This window comes from Phasianus colchicus, chromosome 5 (genome assembly GCF_987193195.1).
Source record: "Phasianus colchicus chromosome 5, bPhaCol1.hap1.1, whole genome shotgun sequence".
Lineage (NCBI taxonomy): Eukaryota > Metazoa > Chordata > Aves > Galliformes > Phasianidae > Phasianus > Phasianus colchicus.
The window spans coordinates 26863199-26882456 of record NC_143440.1 but is presented as its reverse complement, the minus strand read 5'-3'; the positions used below and the strand labels follow the sequence as shown (position 1 = coordinate 26882456).

General features: G+C 39.3%; 2 protein-coding genes across 4 annotated transcripts in view; one reads left to right on the top strand and one right to left on the bottom strand.

Annotated features, from left to right (window-relative positions):
* The window catches only part of CDAN1 (codanin 1), a 40508-nt gene extending 39758 nt beyond the window's left edge, over positions 1–750 (top strand). The window contains exon 31 of the mRNA XM_090141031.1: positions 651–750. The gene's annotated coding sequence lies outside the window, so the exon portion shown is untranslated. The remainder of the gene's footprint in view (positions 1–650) is intronic.
* Positions 1–19258, bottom strand: part of STARD9 (StAR related lipid transfer domain containing 9) — a 101151-nt gene that overhangs the window by 7473 nt on the left and 74420 nt on the right. For all 3 annotated transcript variants that reach the window (XM_090141022.1, XM_090141021.1, XM_090141023.1), the window contains 3 exons: positions 16526–16713; positions 11907–12390; positions 96–11141 (listed from right to left, as the gene is read on the bottom strand). In XM_090141022.1, the coding sequence (XP_089997148.1) occupies positions 96–11141; positions 11907–12390; positions 16526–16713 (11718 nt within the window). The remainder of the gene's footprint in view (positions 1–95; positions 11142–11906; positions 12391–16525; positions 16714–19258) is intronic.

The window sequence follows — 19258 nt, the reverse complement described above, 5'->3', positions numbered from 1 at the left end:
TTCAGTGTGATTAAGTGCTCTTTATTTACGTTGTATGAAGCTGTACATGAAATCTATTCAAAATAATTAATACGGAACAACTTCAAGCAATTTACCTTTCATAGAGCTGCTGCTTTACTGGAACCGCCATCAGGTCATCTGCAGTTCCGCTCTGCAGAACCCTCAGCAATGCATCAGTTTCACCAATGCCGTAGTTCAGCTTTGCCTCAGTCAGTTCCACAGTAAGGGGATGCTGGTGCAGATCCAGGTGTATGCCAGACATGATCTGAGCGCGCTCTCTCTGAAGTCTCTCAATCTCTCTGCTTCTGCTGCCCAAAAGCTGGGATTTCCCTTCGATTTCCACTGCTTGTTGGCTTCCAGGCTTACTTTCTGCCTGGCTGTGCAGGTCAGTTGCACTGCCACTCAAGCTGAGTGATGAAGGTGGAGGACTGCCCTTAACACCACACCAGTTGCTAAACTTGTTGTGTATGGGTAAGTCACGAAGACTGTAGCTCCGAGGCCTGTAAGGCTTGGCTAAAGTAGTACTTTTCTTCAGAGGAATTTCAGTATCACATTCGATTTCGGTGACAGAATTTGGGTTGTCATTTTGTAAGAAAATTTGCGCATCACTCACATCAGAGAGAAGAGAACAACTGTTTTCATTTTTCCAGAAATCGTGTAATCGTAGAGAAGCTGCTCCTACCAGAGGTTCTGAGGACTCGTTAACATTTGCCTGACTTGAACAAGCAGCACTATGCTTTGGATTAAAAAGTAAGTCAGAATCTGGAGGTGAGTGGTTGTGAATCAGAGCAGTATCAGAATTCCCAACATAATTCTCATGTCTGATTCCCCCGAGCACAGATCTTCCTCCCCCTGTGACATACATACAACGGAGTGAACGCGCCAGCGGACTGGGGTCTCTAACATCATCTGTTAAAAGCTCTGTATGGCCAGAGACCTCTAATGTGCTGCTGGAGTGGTACAGTCGTTTTGCACAAATTGTAGTGTGTGTGCCAACAGTGAGTCTGTGCTGTTCCACAGCTTTTGAATCATCCTTTCCTAAAATCTTTTTGGCTGCTTTTTTATCTAAGCAACTTCCGGATATATTTCCTATGCCATTGCTGTCTCTAGAAATGCTGCATTCGCTGTCTGTTTCAGTCTGTGAAAAATTGTCCACGTGAGGTTCCATGCCGGAGTGCGGACCTGATCTTTTCTTTCTCTGCCTGTGAAGGGGGCTTGAAGCATCACTGGAAGATCCAAAGGGTTCCTTAATAGGGCAGAAAGGCTTACTAAAAGCGTTCTGGCTTTTGGGACTAGCACTAAGAGTAAGAATAGGGGAAGAGGCCCTGTCCACCAACAGAGTATTTTTGCAACGAAGTTTTCTTTCTGCTGGAACCTCTAGCTCATTGACACTTCTTTTACCCTGAGCATAAGATGATGGAGATTGAAAGGTGCTACTAGTAGGGCTGCTAACTACAGTGCATGAAGAATCATCTTGCCCTGAACTCACTGAAGAGGATGGCATAGATGAAACTCTGGCACTAGCAGGAGCAAAATTCTGCTGTGCATTTAATGATGGTTTTTGAAAATCTAAGGCGGAGGTGGAGGTTCTGTGTAAGAGAGGCAGGCACATAAAGGAATCTTCCAAAATGCTGTCAAGGCTGTCATGGAAGTCAGCATTGCCCAGATTTCTCATCTCTGTTCCTTCTTGCGGTCTTTCTTCCAGAGAGAACGTTTTCTCCTTTCTTTTGGGAACCTTATCTATTGCATCTGCACTGATTCCATTGAAATTGCAGTTTACTGCTTTAGCTGCCCTTAATTCATTTTCTAATTTTGTCTGCACTTGTTTTTCTTCATGTTTGCTCTGAGATTCTTCCAAAATCTCGGTCTGAGTGCCTATATCTGCTGTAGTCTGAGTGCAGCTGTCTGATCTAGTACTAGTAGCTTTTGCACCCTTTTCAATTCTTCTTTGGTAGATTTTGATATTCTGTTCGTTATCTGTAATATTTTGTTGGGAGAGGTTTCCCAGCAGCTCAGAAGTGTTCTGAATAAGCTGTGACAGATGCATGGATAGATTCTGCATACTTGTCCAAGAAGAATGTTGCTGAAATAGGTCCCTGTTTGTTTCCTGCCTTCTTGCAGAAACATCTGTGTAGCTTCTCTGGTGTCTTCTCTGCCTTTTATACCTTGCTGTAGCCACTGTTTGTGTTCCCTGCTCACAGGTAACTCCTGGTAATTTTTTGGAAGACCTTTCTGACTCAGATGGATATAACAATACAATTTCATCAACTTGGACTGAAGAGTTACCAGGTTGTGCAGAAGGATTCTTAAATTCAGCAGTGTCATTTTCTGCATTAGTTTCCAGTGTTTCAACGGACACATTGCTGTACTGCTTGTTACTGTCACTTGAGTATGTGGATTCAAAGCCTGGTCTGGCATTGTCCCATCCTTGAAGACCTTCAATACTGCTTAAAGTGCTTGATAAAACCTTTGCTGTAGCATATGAACTGAGATGAGAATGAAAAGGAGAATTTTGAGAATTCAATCCATTGTCCATGCTAGAGCATCTTGTAACTTTACGATTATCCAGGTTTAAAGGCATTTGATGGTAAGAGACATCACTTGCACTTCCAAAAACATACTGCTTCCAGCCAATCTTGCCCGATTCTTCTTGTTGCCATGGATGAATATATGGGTTGATATCACTTGAACTAAAATGCATTGCATCTTTACTGTCTTGCAAAAATAAATCTGTTCCTGGTTGGTACCCAGCTTCTTCACTACACTGAGCTACAGAACTGCTCTTTGAATGGATGTTTTCTTTCGCATCCACAGAACTGTGAGCTGTGGGCAGTAAAGATGATGGAGAATGTACAGTACTGTCTTTTAAGGACTGGCTGCTTTGGGTCCTTGCTGCATAATTTTGTAAATTTTTTGGATCACAGTTGGCAATCTTCTTAGTGTGTGTCATTCTTTGCTGAAATCTGGGTTTAGATTTAACCTGCAGAATGTTCTTCGATTCCTGCTTTGAAAATCTTTCAATTAGATGAAGATCATCTTCAGTTGGCGATGGAGGCTCCACGCTCATATTTAAATCTTGTAGTGATCTAGATGCAGAATATAACAAGGAATCTGCCAGAGATGAAGCCTTGAAAGTATCATCTAAATCAGAGAATACAGCTAAGGCTGGAGCTGATAGTCTGTGACTTTGTAGATAAGGTCTCTGTTCAGTTTTGCAGTTCTTTATATTATATGTCGTAGAACATGGCCTTCTGCTTCTGAATTGCACCTGTTGGGGTTCTTGGGAAGGCAAACCATGGTTTGTTGGTAAAAATTTTAAGGGGATACTTTCATTATTCATTGAAGAAAATTTCAGTCTTTCTGATTTCATTATATCATCTCCTGCTATTGAAAAACTGTCAGCATGAACATTGGAACCTGCATTATTTTTGCAAAGTAAAATCTCTTTTCTATCATCTGTATTTGTTCTGCCTGGGTTATTATTACTCATAGGCATGCATTGACAATTGTCTTGCAGATCCGCAGGACTTTTTTCAAAACCTAAAACATGGTGATACGGTTGTCTGGGATCAGTACTTCTGCTGTTTGTGGGATATGCTGGACCAAATGAATCATAGGTGTGTTCAGGATCCACATTAACATCTCCTGAATACAGATGTTCCAGCACCTCTGGGACTGTTAATTCATCTGTCGAATTTGAAGATACCTTAGTTTGCATTTCAAGATGTTCTTTATCTATTGTTTTTTCTTGCTTTTTCTTTACTGCAAAATGTTCGACCTCAGTACTTGAATGCAGTTCTTCCTCATTTCTGTTAAGTATTTTTCTCATCTGTCCCTCTTTAACCAGAGCTGACTTTCCAGTATCCCAAAGAGGTACTGATGACAATACCAGAGATTCACTATCATCTGGCATTTTCTCCGCATGTTCTGTGCAAGCTTTCTGTGCTGGAACTTTACTCCAGTGATGTTGACCAACTTCAGTATTATTGTCAAGTTGCTGACAATTATTTCCATAAACAGGTTCCACATCTACAGCAGAATTCTCACATGAAGCAGAGTTTGTGTCTGATACTGGGTAATGCTTGTTTGCTTTTGCAAGAGAAAGTAAAATAATTCCTGAAGCATGTATTGGCTCATCAAATACCACAGACTTATCAGACTGAGTGTCTTGCATTTGTAAAACAGCAAGTGGAGAATGTTTTAATATACTCGTGTGTGATCTATCACACGTGCCAGTTTCACCATGGTCTATATCTGAAATTGGAGAAGATTCTGAAAACGTTCTCATGGATGGGTGATTAACTTCCGCATATGCATGGGGAAAGCCTTCTTTCACTGAGTGCAGATCAGCACAACTAGACGATACCTGCTCAGTCAAAAAGGTGTCTTGAAGTGAGACTTCAAGCTGACTAACTGTTAGAGATTTTGAGTCATCAAGTAAACAAGTGTTGAAGACGCTTACGTTTTTGGAGTTCCGAAGCAGTATATCAGTTGGGGTATTTTCTGCAAAGTAGGATGGAGCACACTTTGATTCTTTACTGCCAGTCTTTCCTAGGCTTTGAAAAACGGGCACTCCTGATTCTGGTATAGTCACACTAGAAGAGTTACAGTAGTGTTCTAAGTATTCAGGCATTTTATTCTCTTTAGTATCATTGCAGTTCTGAAAAGAATCTTGAATTATTTTCCCCACTTGATCAGTTCCCACAGTTTCTTCAGGGATTTTATTACCTTGAGCATCTGTAGCCTCTGTAACTGCAGAACTATCATCCTTTTCATCTCCTTTTTGTGGAACATCAGGAAAAGTTATACATGCACTTAAAACAGTTGATTCACTTTCAAAGTATTTTGTTTCTTCAGAAAGAACAGCATCATTTTTACATTTCTCTCCATTGCTGTCAATCAAATCATTTGCAAATGATCTTGGGCTATTCAGGAGACCAGCAGAATGTTCAGAAGTACAAGAGTTCCTCTTGTAATTTGGAAACCTTACTGAAAGGGTCGAAGTGTTCTCAGAAACAGTGATCTCTGGATAGTCTACACAGCAATCCTCAGAAGTCCCATGTCCCTGATAATGTCTTGGCTCACTCTGGCATATCTTGATATCAGGAATCCTTGCATTATCATTATTACTGCTTGTTATAGTATAATTTGTGTTTAAGCATTTCTCTTCGTTATCACATTGTGTTGAACTTCCTGAGTGAAGTTCTCTCTCAGCTGTACTAATGTTGTGAAATGTATTTTGAGAAGAGATTTCCAGTAAAGAATGCTTTGTTTTTTCCCCCATATCTTCCCTTGGATCTTTCTCCGAAGGAGAAAGCAGGCTTGAATTATTGAAGAGCAGCTCATCAGGCATTATGGTATCCTTTTCCTCTTGATCTTTTCTTTCTGTGGAATTAAAGCAGTCTTTTGATATCTTCTTAATCATTAAATCTACACCGTGTTCTTCATGTGAGTTAACACTCTCGATTATATCTTCAGAAGAGTCTAATTCTTCTGAGGAAAATGAATTTCCTTCAGCCCCTTGCTTAAGCTCAACCATTTCAGGTTCATGACTGTCTGCTCCACAGGGCATAAAAAAGGTGTTCTCATTGACAGGCTGCCCACATGAAGAATGATCATTTCTAAATACAAAGAGGTCTTCTTCATGTCTGTCCTTTGTGGTCATGTTTTGCAGGAAAGCTTCATTTTTACTTTGAATTTTGTCAGAATGAGCTTTGTCGTTTCCCTCTTTTTTGACTGTTTTAACAGGTGTACCAACAGAGGCCTCATTCTCCATTAATGTTTCATAGTACAGAAGAACAGCTTCAGTTCCAACATTGCCATTAGACGGTTTTGTGTGACCTTTCAGTGCAGTGGAAACATCTTGAACAAGATGGGAATTATCACTTACTTCAAGACATAAAAGGTGACTTACAGATGAGTCTTTAACTGGACTTTCTTGGATGTTTTTGGTAGACTTCAGTGTTGCTGCTGAATTTTGCTGTTTGCTGTTATCTCTATTATTTGTAGAAAAGCTAGTAGACACCCATTGGCTTTCTCTTAAGATTTCATTTAGTCTGTTGTCCTCTTGACAGCTGTCTTTGCTTTCAGGGAATAATTCATTCAGGTTTTGTAGAACAATCAGTTCTACCTCCTCTCTGTTTTCTAGAAACATCCGTTTCTCTGTTTCATCCACTGCTTTCAAATGCGCTTTCTCATCAACAATTCCTGAGCCTATAGCATCCAGTCCACAAATTTCAGGTCTACTAACAACACTTATATTTAAGGTTTCTGAAGCACCATGCTCAGGATATTGTGTTGAACAACTCATATACACGTGGCTGTTCTCTTTCATATGAAGACTTTTAGATTCTTCTTCAAGTCTATATTGGTCATTACTAATATTATCATCAACTGAATATTCATATACATCAATATCTTCCATAGATGTATTTATTGTATCTGTAGCAGAGTCCTCTGAGCCACCATCTTCATTCATTTCAAGAGGACTGTGGTATTGTGAATCATCTATTGACAGTATATTCTCTCCTAGTCCTGAAGGTGTAAGGTATCTTTCAGGGATCTTGAACTGATTTAAAATTTCCTCTTGGTCATCTCTGTTACAGTACATCTGATCCAGAGCTGGAGATTCTTCAGTAAATAGAACATTTTCATCTGTGTGTACGTCGTCTTGATTCCTAATAACCATTCCCTCCGTGTTTGTCATGATGATTTGTTCTTCACTGCCAGTCACTTCACACCCATCAATCTCGTTTTTCTCGTCGAAGTCTTCATGGGGCAAACAATGTGGCATGTAATGTTCAGTTAAATTGCTAGGATCTATTTTTTCTTCAGTTTCATTTTTTTCTAAAATATTTCCTTGCCTATCTGTGATTAGTTCCGTAGTGTCTATATTCTCTGTATTAAACACGTTTTCTCTTGTTCTGTTCATCTGCAAAAGCCCTTCACAAGCATCAGGTAAACCTTGAGCGTTCTGAGTAAAATCTATTCTGTGGGAATGCATAGCTGAAGGCGAGCTTTGGGGAGAAACAGAAAGCTCCGATGAATAAATACTGATTGTTTTCTCACTTTCCTCTTTTTGAAAAAAGCTATCAGAGTGCATGAGTACTTTCGACTCCTGAGTGTGTTCTATACCGGTGCTAACTACCTCTAATTCATCTTTCTCTGCCTCTTCAAGCGTCTGGTGCAGATTTGTATAAAACTCGCACTGAACCTCAGAATCTATGATATCAGTGGGTTTCTTCAGATTCTGAGATAGATCGATGCCTTTAAAGTTCTCTCCACTCCTATCTGCAGTTACACTTTCGACTTTGGCTACTGAGTAGTCAGGTACATTTTCTATCTCTCTTGATTTCATTTTCACTCCATTTTCTTCTACGTTGTTTGCACTGTTATTTAACTTTGTCATTTCTTCAGTGTTTGCTTTTGTATTCTGATAAGGAACCATAGTTTCTTCTGGATCAGCTTCTGGGTTTCTTAAAAACTTGGATTCTTTACCTGTACACAGACTCTCCTCTTGAGAAACAGTACCTAGTGTATCTGTGTTGTATTCAAATACTCTTCCCAATTCTGATTTAAAATGGTCTTCAACAAGCAAAATGTCCTCTGGGCAATCACTTTCAAAAAAGGGTTCTTTCTCTTTTCTTGATTCAATTAAGAACTTTGTTTCTGTTTCCCAGGGAATGGTTGCGTCAGATTCCACAGAACTGTCAGTCACCTTACACATACTGTTCTTCTCTCCTGTTGATGTTGTAGAGCATGTTGTACAAAGACAGTTGGAATGTATGACAGGACGTTTTGTGGCCCTGGCTTCCACAGTATGATTAGATGTAGCATCACAGTCTCCTTTCACTATTGTAACATGCTCTAATAGCGTATCATAATTTTCAGTCTCAGATGCACTTTGAAAAAACTTAGCTTTTGGTGAAGCTTTGTAAAACATGCTTGAATTGGATTCTGGGAGCAAATCACCTGTTTTCTCACAAACAGCAGCAGGAAACGACTCGGTGTCCTGCCCATTTACATTCACTGTGAGATAACTAGCTTCATTTACCAGTAGGTTCTTATATTTGGATGAAAACTCTTTCTGATGTACAACCTGAGAATTCAACATACCGGGTTCTTTGCTTTCACTGCTTTCTTCTCTTATATTGTCAGCACACAAAGTAGAATTTTCTGAAATGTGCTGGGACAGGCAACTTACAGGACTGTCTGCTAGAGAGCGCCCATAGGAGTAATTTTTTGAAACAGGTTTGCTTTTAAATTCATAATCATTTAATGAAGACAAGTCTTCATCCTTTGATTCATGCTCTTCTTTCTCTCTGAGCGAAGGCTCCTCTGATACAATCTCTGATAGGCTGTCTATGCTTGTTTCCATACAGATTTTCTCTTTTTCACACATCTCTATTGGTGTTGCACTGTAAGCAATAACTAAAGGGTTACATTTATATGTTACCTTCTGCGAGGAAAAATCTGTGTTTACAGTTGCTGCTTCTGCAGGTATTTGTTCATAATCCGTATCTTGCAATGCTTCCAATTTACTCTCCCTAGACCTGAGGAGACCTTGTGCAACAGCTGATTCTGCTCCATGTCCAGCCAATACCTCATGCTCCCGAGTGCTTCCTGGGGAGCACTTCTTATTTGTTAAGTTACTGAGAAAAAAACTTTCATCACAACATGTTGGTATTTCCCTTTTTGGAAAAAGCTGCACACAGTTTCCAAAATGTACTTGTTTTACCGCTGAAGCCTGTGTTGAGACTACATTATAGGCAAGTTCTGTAGAAAATCCAGCAGCAGATGCACCGACAGATGTACTGCCAGTGTTTGAATCTGTTATCTTTGATTCTATCATTGAGTTATTGCAGTCATCATCAAGGTCATCTTTTTCAATAGTTCTGAGGAAATTGCCTTCTAAATCTGCTTCTACACAGCTGTTTCTCTTCTCCAAAACGTGCACAGGCAACACAGAAACAAAAGGTGGCTTTTTCAGCTTGTGATCTTTCAGCAGTTCTGGATGAGTTGTAGGGAAAGAATCCTCCTCTTTTCTGGGTATTGGTGACAAGCAGTCTGCAGTGGAGAAGCTTTCCAAACAGCTGAACGCTTGTGTGCATTCAGTGGTAGACCTGTAAGTGGATAATTCATTTATTTGCTCTTGTTCAGGATGATTTGCCCTTGAATGTTCATAATAATCAGGTTCTACTGAAATATGAACAAAAGAAGAGCTTGGTCCTACTGAACTTACAAATGTGGATGTTATGTCTTGAGATTCCAAGGAAGAATTTTCATCTCCATTTATACATTCCTCACTCTCAAAGCCTCTGCTTGCAGCTGTTGTTTCAGGTAAAGGTACTTCTGATGTGTCAGAGGAGAAACTTGTGTTTATTTCTTTTATACCATGTGATAAATGAGTAATACTGTGTATCTGCTTAGAGCCAGAAACAAAAGAAACTTCAGCAGCTGACTGTTTCAGATCATCTTTCTTCAGCCAACCTTTTGGTTGAATAGAATAGAAACGAGCATCTTGAAATTCTAGATGCTCATGGGTAGAAGGCGCTGTTATTCTTGGGCTGCTGATTTCAACCTTTGAGTCATAGGATGACCAAGCATCAGTTGTAAGCAAAGGATTTCCACTTGCATAATAAAGTCTTCTATCAAGTGACCTTTCTTGCTCTGCAGAAGAGACCTTTGCATCCTTCAGAAACTGCTTGCTAGCATTACTGAAAGCAGGCTGTTGCTTAGTGTCCAAATAGAAGGAACTACTCAGCTTCAGATTGTAATTTGTTCCTTCTGTATCTTTGCTGCAGATCTTGGACACATGGCCTTCTTCAGTCTGTACAGTTGGTGGTCCCGGAGTTTGTAACTTCCAAAAAATCTCTGCTGGGACTTCATCAGATGAATCAGATTTGGATTCTTCTACTGGATCTTCTGTTGGCACCTCTTCTCCATCACCCAAGCTGTCCAGAGAAAAGCTTCTTTCAGCCTCTCCCAGTCTCCTACGTGATACATATGATGTCACTAAAGATGAAACACGGTGTTCAGATCTGCTTTTGTAAAGCTTAGCTGGCTGGTGGCGGGCCTTTAATTTCTGAAATTGGCTTTTATTTTGCTTTTTGGCTTTATTTTCCTTTTCTACCAGAGAGTCTTGTGACATTTGACTGTCATCACTCTCAGAATCTTCTGGGTTGGCAAGACATTTATTTCTGTGGAAATCATCTTGCTTCAGCTTCTCTGTGAAAGCTTTTGCATAAGCGCAGGAGAGCGAATCTACAGAGTAGGTACTGTCAGTATCAGAAATCTCATTTTCCTCATCTTCTTGCCAGTTCCCGAGCACATCTGTGGCAGTTTTAGACATTCCAGCACTTAACAGCTCTGCACTATGCCATTTTTTTTCAACATAAGAGAGCGGTGCTTGTGTGTTCATCTTAGTGAGATTTCCAACTGATGTTGCCACCATCAGAAATTCTTGATGTTCCACTGATGAGTTCTCATGACTTTGTAAGTCTGAGGGTGGCACTCTCTCCAAATTCCTGGCTGCTTGGTTTGGATGTGTAGATGGTAGGTTTCCATACACTACTGCTTTCTTCATTTTGTTAACGAAATTGTCTGGGGAAGAATTATGGCCTTTTGCATTGATATCCAATCCAGTCTTTTTATTGGACACCTGAGCTCTGTTTTGTTCTAGACAGCTATTTGCAGGCTGACTTAAATCTCCTAGCACCTTTGTTTTTGTCATTCTTGTCCCTGTAATAAAGGTTTCAGGCTCATTTTTCTCCTTATAATGATCAGGAGAGGAGTCTTTAGAGGTCTGTTTTTGACATCCAGCCCGCCCTGGGCTGTCATTCAACTTTTCCATTTTTTTATCATTTTTATTGATATCAGCCATGACAGCTGAGTCATCAGAGTCCCTTTCTGCTCCTTTTTTATTTTCAAATGAAGGTACTTTTTGTTTTTCAGATAGCTGCATCTGAACTAAAAAGGAGATACCTTTTTCATCATTAAGGTCATCACTCCTGGAAAAGTTTTTAAGTTTTCTATAACAGTGTTCCACAGATGAAAACTTCCCTGGTGTATTGCCTTCAGAGCATTGATCAGTATTTGGCGAGGTAGATAACTTTGAGATTGTTTCCCCATTCAACAAACGGCTGTGGAAATAAAGAAGAAATAAAGCCCAATACTTGCTTAAATAACGTGCTTAATGTTTCCATATTAGTAACATCCTGTAGTTAAGAGTAATGACATGTGAAGCAATAACGTTAACAACAAATTAATACCTTGATACTAAGTTATACAGCTTGATATTTAATTTCCACAGTTTCAAGTAGCTGCAAGTTTTAGTTAAAAATAGAAGATGGTTCAAAGTCACAGAAATTCACTTTGCGGACTTAAGCCACTTCCTGCCTCTGGAGCCATGCTGTGTCAGACATGCTATCGCCCTGACATTTTAGTACTGTGTAGTGCTGTATTTGGCTTGAGGAGGTTAGTCAACTTCAAAGTCCAAGGCAGAATCATCCTAGTAAGAAGTATTCTGAAGGAATGTTTTGATCCTAATCACAGTAAAATAATGCAGAAACAAATATTTACCAGCAACACGAAGGCAGAAAGAACAAAGATGAGCAAGCTCTGGTAAGCAATCACAATGATCTGCACAAAAAGTGCAGAAAGGATTGATGGAGGAAAGAAATAAACAGCAAGACCACGTCAGAGACCTAAGTAGGGAATGCACTGTATAAATCCAAGGAAAGCAGCAAACAGCTCCAGTATGACGTGCAATACACTAAGTGATATCACAAGTTTTAAGGACTGTTTCAGTAAGCTAAAAGGCATTCTGGATTATAGGTAGCCAGTGAAAATACCATGAATTTAAATAATATTTGACAGTTCAGAGGAATTGGTAGATGCTTACTCACCTGGGTACCTGGGGCAGATGGATGTTACAGAATGAATGCTGACTGTGCAGTGAGTAACTCGAACCCAATGACCTCCTCCTCTTCTGTAAATGGTGATCCACAGAGGCCTGTCCTGCAATATTTTCATTTGGGATGTGGGATTGTTTCACATGAACTTCACTGAGCCAGCAGTTAGCTTCCAGCTGCTCTAGGTTTTGCTTAGCTTCCAATAATTTCTGCTTCTTGACTATCCTTTCCAGCTGGAATTTGACCTTTTTACGTCTTATGTTTCTTTCTGCCTTTTTTAAGGAGCACCTTCGCAAGAGCTCCAGCTGCACCAGTCTCTTCTTGTTCTGCTGTAGCAGTGAAGGGGAGATCTCCAGACCAAGGCTACTCTGCACCTCAGCCTCTGCGTACAACGTAGATTCTGTTTGAACCGCAAATTCCCTCTGCTGTTGCTGAAGGGCAGCTAGTCGGTTACTCTCATTTATAAGCCACTGTTGGTCTGTAAACAATGATTGAAAGAAAGTAAAAATCGTAGAAAAAACATTGTTCATTAATTTAATTAGCCTGAGAACCTATTTAAAAACAGAATTCCTATGCAGATAGAGCAAAGTCTTTAACCTCTATGTTAATGAAGAAAATAAAATTTAACGCACATATTAATGAGGCTTTGGTAAATAAATTCCTGCTGTTTAGTGAAGAAAATGTAATATTAAAATGTAACTGACTCCTCATCAAAAAGTTGGAGTGTTTTACAGCTGCTGTAAGACAAACACTGCTTTATACACATTTTTGCTCATGTCCTTTCCTTTAAAATTAACTTGAATGGACCAAAAAAAAAAATCCACCTGCTATTTCCTCTCATTTCTCTATACATGCTGAAAATGAAGGAAATTAAACTCATGCTGAGGGACTTTGTGTTCAGCACAGAAGAAACTGGTGGCATGTTCAGTAAACTTGAAAGCTCGATCTCCCTGCACTGCAGTCATGATGTGCATCATATCTGGGGCCTGCTGCCAGCCACCAGGCACACGGATGGGCATGCAACCTACTAAGTGGGTTGGAGAAAAGGCTACTAGAAAGCTTCCAAGTGGCTGCCTGCTGGGCAGTTCTGCCAGCCTCTCTAAACCCACCAGATGGAAATTTCTCAAGCGACACAAACATTGTGTGGTACCTGGGCTGAGGTGAAGCAACAACCATAAAAATTTCTACCTGTCGTGATTACGGCTCCAGAACACTTCATAAATGCCTGGTGGGAATCCATGTACCTTGAATATCAGCACGTTAGCATGTAACACGCTTGACATTATTCAAAAACACTCATATCAAGGATACAAGTGAAATCAACACAACCATTAGTTGTCAGGATGAACACATACAAACTCACATCACCCATCAATGCATATTTTCTCATAAAATCAGGAGTCTACTCCCAAAGAGAATTGGATTCTCCCTTTTTATGAACGTTCCCCATATTTCACAAATGCTGAATATTCTTTTCTAACAAACCAGTTGATTAGCCTTATTTGATAAGAGTATATTACATCTGTTTACATTCTTAATCTTCTCTAAATATTTGGAGAATCTGGTCTTTGCAGTCAATAGAGAAGCAGTGGAGGAGAAAGAAGAGGACCTGCTCTATTAAAAACTTTGTTCACATTTATGCTGTTATGAAAATATACATATTCAGCTGCACAGAGGAAAAAAATAGATCATTAGCTGAAAAAACAATATAAAAACCACACTCAAAGTTCCTTCATACATGGAGCATTTCTCGACGGACAGATGCTTTTCAAAGCACTTTAATCTTCCTAGCAACACTATTTTGGCTGGGCTTAGCTTCAATCTGCTTAGTTGCAGTCCCTCACTGAGGAACTACCTTTAGTCACTTATTAATGGAGTTAGGAAATAAGAGTTTGACATGGTCATGAGCCCTGTGCATGACAGCTGAACTGTGTGAAAGGATTTGGGGACTGTGGATGCTTCCCTAATGGAAGAAATATAACCATCTTTAGTGGATAAGCATTGCCAGCATCAGTTGTTTGGTAACTACACATCTCATTAAACATTCTTCATTAGTGATTCCCACCTGAGGGAGTCTCCAGTTTATGTCCACAGCTATACACACAGGGGTAGTGATACTTTCTAGATAAGTATGTTTACCCTATGGATAAAATGAAAGCATTTTAGTTCTTGTTGTTATTACTTCTTGATAACATCTTAACCTTCACATATAGAAGAGTTTTCTCAACTCTTTATTCCCAGATCTGCCCTCTTCAGCATGTTTCTAGCAAGCAGAATATTTGGCAGATGAGTGTGTCCTTTGTAATAGACCTGAAAGTTCTAAGACACTAATTAATGTCTACTCACAAACTTGCCTCTGTCAGAAGCTGAGAAAAAGAGGGTGCAAATAAGGCAAAAGCAAACCACTCTGGTGGGCTGCCAAGCAAAGAATTATATTTGGCTGCAAAAACTGCTTATCTGGCTAAGCTTCATATGAGCACAGCTGAACAGTGGAACCAGACAGGAGCAGAGAACTTGTCCTGTTTTAAGAAGAATGTTTTGGAGAAGCTCTGTACTGCCTACACACACCAGGTCTCCTTCTGATACTCCCCATTTCCACAGTTTTCCTTTTAATTTCTTCCTTGCATTTGGCATAATGTAAAGATGGTAAACTGTATAAGTTTGGCTCTGGGAAGCCTCTAAACATTTGGAAATTATTCCAGGAACCAGTAGCAGGCTTTGTGAAATGGAAATGGTGCCTTTGCAATAGACATACTCTTCTTATCAAGAAACTTGGACCAGACCATTCATTAGAAGACAACTAGAAGAACACTCTATCTACCCTATTTCAATGCTCAAAAACATCTTAAGATTTAAAATGTACCCAAATCTGCCAACAAAATCTTTAAGAGGCTGTTCAACCGCACAAGGACAAGTCTTGCTAAATATGTCTTCATGCAAAGCAGCATCACTCAGGGCCAGAAGCCACTGATGCTAACAGACACGTCTCCAAATATGCTGTGGCTCCACCTTTTGCCATAGCTGTTTACTATTCAGAATCTGATCACTGATCTAGTCTTCAGCACTCTTCAATAACACCATGAGAACTTGCTAGAAATAACTCCTGTTTGAACCAAAGCATGCCTCTTTTTTTTTTTTTAAATACAGTTTTGTTAAAAAAAAATAAAATCAGCAATGGAAAATGCAATATCATTTATCAATTATCTTTCGGGTAAATAAAACTTGCATCTTAGTTTTAATCTTAATTTGTCTCATTTCCGTTTCTACCACAGAATTTCTTCCTACATTTTTATTTCATACTACCAATGCCTTGTTCTTATAGACTTGGATGAAATCACTTCCAGCTTTATTGTGATCAAGGCAAACAGACTGAGCTCTCAGGATCATTTATTATACTATGCTATCCCATGTAAGTTTATTAGAGTGATTATAATATACCTCTAAATTTGTAGTATCCTCTGCAATTGTGAACATCAGAACTATTCTCAACATTGCAAACAGTATTCATGCCAGTGATTGGACAAGAATCATCTTAGTACCTTTTCTAATCCCAATTAGGCTGTTCATATACCTAAGAATTAGTTTCTCTTCTGTCAAATCTCCCATAAACATGTATCACAACACATCTTCATAGGTTAATCAGGTTTTTCCCTAGCTGACAGTAACTAATGAGAGGCCACAGAACAAACCGAAAGACACAGGAAAATGAAAAACTGAGAAAAAGAGGCTGACAGAGGTTTGCAGAGTGAATTAGGCTCCCACTGAGATGAACAAAAAAAACCACAACAGTATAAACAAAATCCGAATTCAAAGTGATTCTTGGAAGCTAGAGAGCTGCCTGTTCACTGAGCTTTTGAAAGATCCCTTATCTTCAGATGCTCTGGGATTTCAAAATGTTTCAAGCTTTTTGTGGTATAGTTAGTTTAGAGCTGAAGTTTGTGTCAAACCAACATCATCGATATTTTACCTAGGAGCAAATTTTTTTTACTCAGGGTGGTGAGGCACTAGAACAAGTTGCCCAGACAGCTGTGGGTGCCCCATCCTTGAGGCATTCAAGGCCAGGTTGAATGGGGCCCTGGCAGCCTGATATAGTTGGTGGATGGCAAACTGCCCATGGCAGGGGGTTGAAATGAGGTGATGTTTAAGGTCCCTTTCAACCCAAGCCATTCTATGAAGCACAGAAATATTGAAAGAAAAGTAGAAAATACAACAGCAGAATCTGTCTATATTGCTGCAAGGGAGAATTGTACTGCAGATTTAACCAGAGCAAAACTAGAGAAAAGCAGGATGGGGAGTAATTGGGGAGATGAAAGGCTCAGTGCCACAGGAGGAGCAGTGAGCCTACCCCAGTCAAGACCTGTAGAAGTAATTAAACAGTGCTGCTGGTGCTCTGCAAAGTTAATCAAAGCTTGATAACTGTTCTCAAAGGAGAGATAATTATAGGAGAAAATTAGTACTGTGCTGCAAAAAAACAATAGCAACAACAACACAACAAAATTACAATAACAACAAAAACTTTCGCCACAATACAAAGCCTAACTAGGACAAAAACATGAAGAGGATGAAAGAATGGAATTATGGAAGAAAAGTGAGAGAGAGAGGCAGGTACTTACTTTCTAGGATCTGCTGGTTGATGAGGGCTTGGTCATTTTCCAGTTCTCTCTCTGCTTTGACCTGTCCTTTGAGGATCTGCTGCTTTAAATCCTCAACATAGAGCTGCTGCTGTTGGATTTGTTTTCTGTGGAAAGCTTCTTGCTCTTTCAGTTTCTTCTTGTACTCCTCATGCACGGCATCTATGTCTCTGCAGTTCAAAATGTTGACAATTAATTTAAACAAGAAAAAAATACCAAACATTTGTAATGCAACATGTCATCTTACTTACTAAAGAAAGAAAACTTACTAAAGAAAGACAACGTTCAGGATATTGCTTTGTTCATTAAGGGTGCATTACACAAAGAACTCATGATGGTAGAGAATATATGCACATCACAGCAGGCCACAGTCCTGGAAGTATCAGAAATGCCAGCTTTCACCATGAAAACTGTTATAGTGAAACCGAAGATTCCATCACCAGAAAGAAAACAATAGAAATAATTTAAAAAAACATGTCACTTGTCATTTTGCTTCCAAAGGGAAACAGGGGATGGGAGAGTGGTGTTTATGTTTTATAGGTTAATGATCACAATATAGGATGTTTTTCACCCAAGTACTTAAAAAAATAAACCAAAATAGAAATGAAAAGCATTTTTTTTTCCTTACAGATCAAAAATCTTAAATCTGGAAAGAAATACAGGAATTGCTGAGATTACATTGAAGGTCTCCAGCAGCACCAAGGAAAGAACTCAGTCACCCAACTCTCTCTTGTATGCAACTACTACAGGTTGCTGCATCTACATCTGGAGTCGAACGGTGATCAGAAAAGTTACTATCCTGTAAACAACTCCAAGCAGTCCCTCCAAGTGGCCTGTTTCCAAATGTCATGTTGTTTGTAAAATCATTATCAATCCAAGATCAACGAGCCTCTGACCTTCGCTACATCAGGATTTGTAATCTCTATCTACAACCACAGGCACGTGTTTGAAGCAGCTATTTCTATAGCAACAACTTTATGTACCAGATTAGCAGATAAAGCAGATGTAGCAATTAAGCAGCTGAAGTCTACACATCTCATGGAGTCCCTCTAGACTGAACATCCATTTTCACTTTCCCAGGAAGCAGCAGGAAAACCTGACTACATAAACGACTTAAGATTCTCAGTAACTGAAAATATTACTGACCCTCTTTCATTCACCTGAGAAAAACAGAATTCAGTTTGTTTTTTATGTTCATGTAAATGTAATGCTGATGAGAATAACAGAAGAGGAGCATATTCTTTTCAGTTACCTTACATGGTGCAAGCAATTTGACTAAAAGTTTCGTCCTTTCCATTTTCTATTTTTTTTGAGTCTATTTGAAACTTTCAGAAACAAATGAAAATAGGGATCTTTAAGACCGATTTGTATTTGACTTGACTGCTAAGATTTCAACAATCTGTGATGTGTACTTATTTCTATTTAATAAATGGTGATTGAATTCCAGGAAATAGGACTGGATTCCCTGGTTTCTTATTCACCTGAAGTAGGTTTAAATAGACACTTCATTGCTGCACTGAAAGGCTCTTACGGCCATTTCATACCCAAGCTTTTCAGTTGTTTGTAGCGACATCAGCTACTGGGGGACAAACTCAGAGGTTAAAGGTAGGCTGGTTAACTAAGGAAGAATCATTTTTTGAGTATGAAATAAAATCCAAAGGGTCTCATTTCAGAAGAGCTCCAATGGTTTTAATTGTAACTTTGAGGGAATGTTTTCCACAAATGAGGCTTCCAGGTTACATTACATATTTTCCAAGGGAAATGTAATGGAGCAGCAATATAATCTGGAGGTTGTTATGCTGCTACTGCTCTGAGATAGGCAATCTCAATGATTTTGGAGCAGTTATATCACCTCTGTGCTTTCATGCACTTACATCGCAAGGTCTTCAGGGCAAGGACTACTTACGCACTTCTTAGCTCAAGAGAGCTTTTATGTCAGCTGAAGCCTCTCTTGCAAATGCATTAAAGTAATAAACGTTAACAGCAATTGTAAATGTAAAGTCTCTGCAAAATACTTACGGTGGAACAGACTTCAGTCTGTTGCTGACATATATAAGCTCTGATTTCTATGATGGTAACACATCTGGAATATCTGAGACTACATGTGCATGACCTTGCAAAAGTCACTTGGTTTGAGACACACGCAAAAGAAACAAAGTACATTCATCCAAGAGGAGCAAGGAGGATCCATTAACCATATCAAACATCAGAAAGCTCAGTATTAGAAGAGATTAACTCTATTTGCTTAATATTATCAACAGTATTCTGTATTCTGACTGAGGAAATAGAATAACTTATGGCAAACTTATTAGTGGAGTAGACAGAATTCCTGTTCTGCATCTACTTACTAAAACTAGATACAATTTCTTTTAGAAAAATACGTTATGTTCTAAGATTTCAAAAAATGTTTGCAGAGGTAGTTAAGTAACATCTGTTTACATCGGGGAGAGGGTAACAGGCTCATACTTTCCAACAATGCTGAAACCAACTCCCAGTCATATATTACAATGAGCTGGAGAATAAGCAGTGCAAACAGTGGACACAGAAGTGTGGAGTTTGCTGTTCTCAGCAGCACTAGCATATTCCCTCATGGAGATGTTAATAGCTTTTTGCTGATCTAACATGAAACTGTAAGATCTCTTCCAACAGGCACATGTGTATGCACATAAAGCAGAACACAATGCAGGCCAAACGAACATCACTGCTTACAGCTCC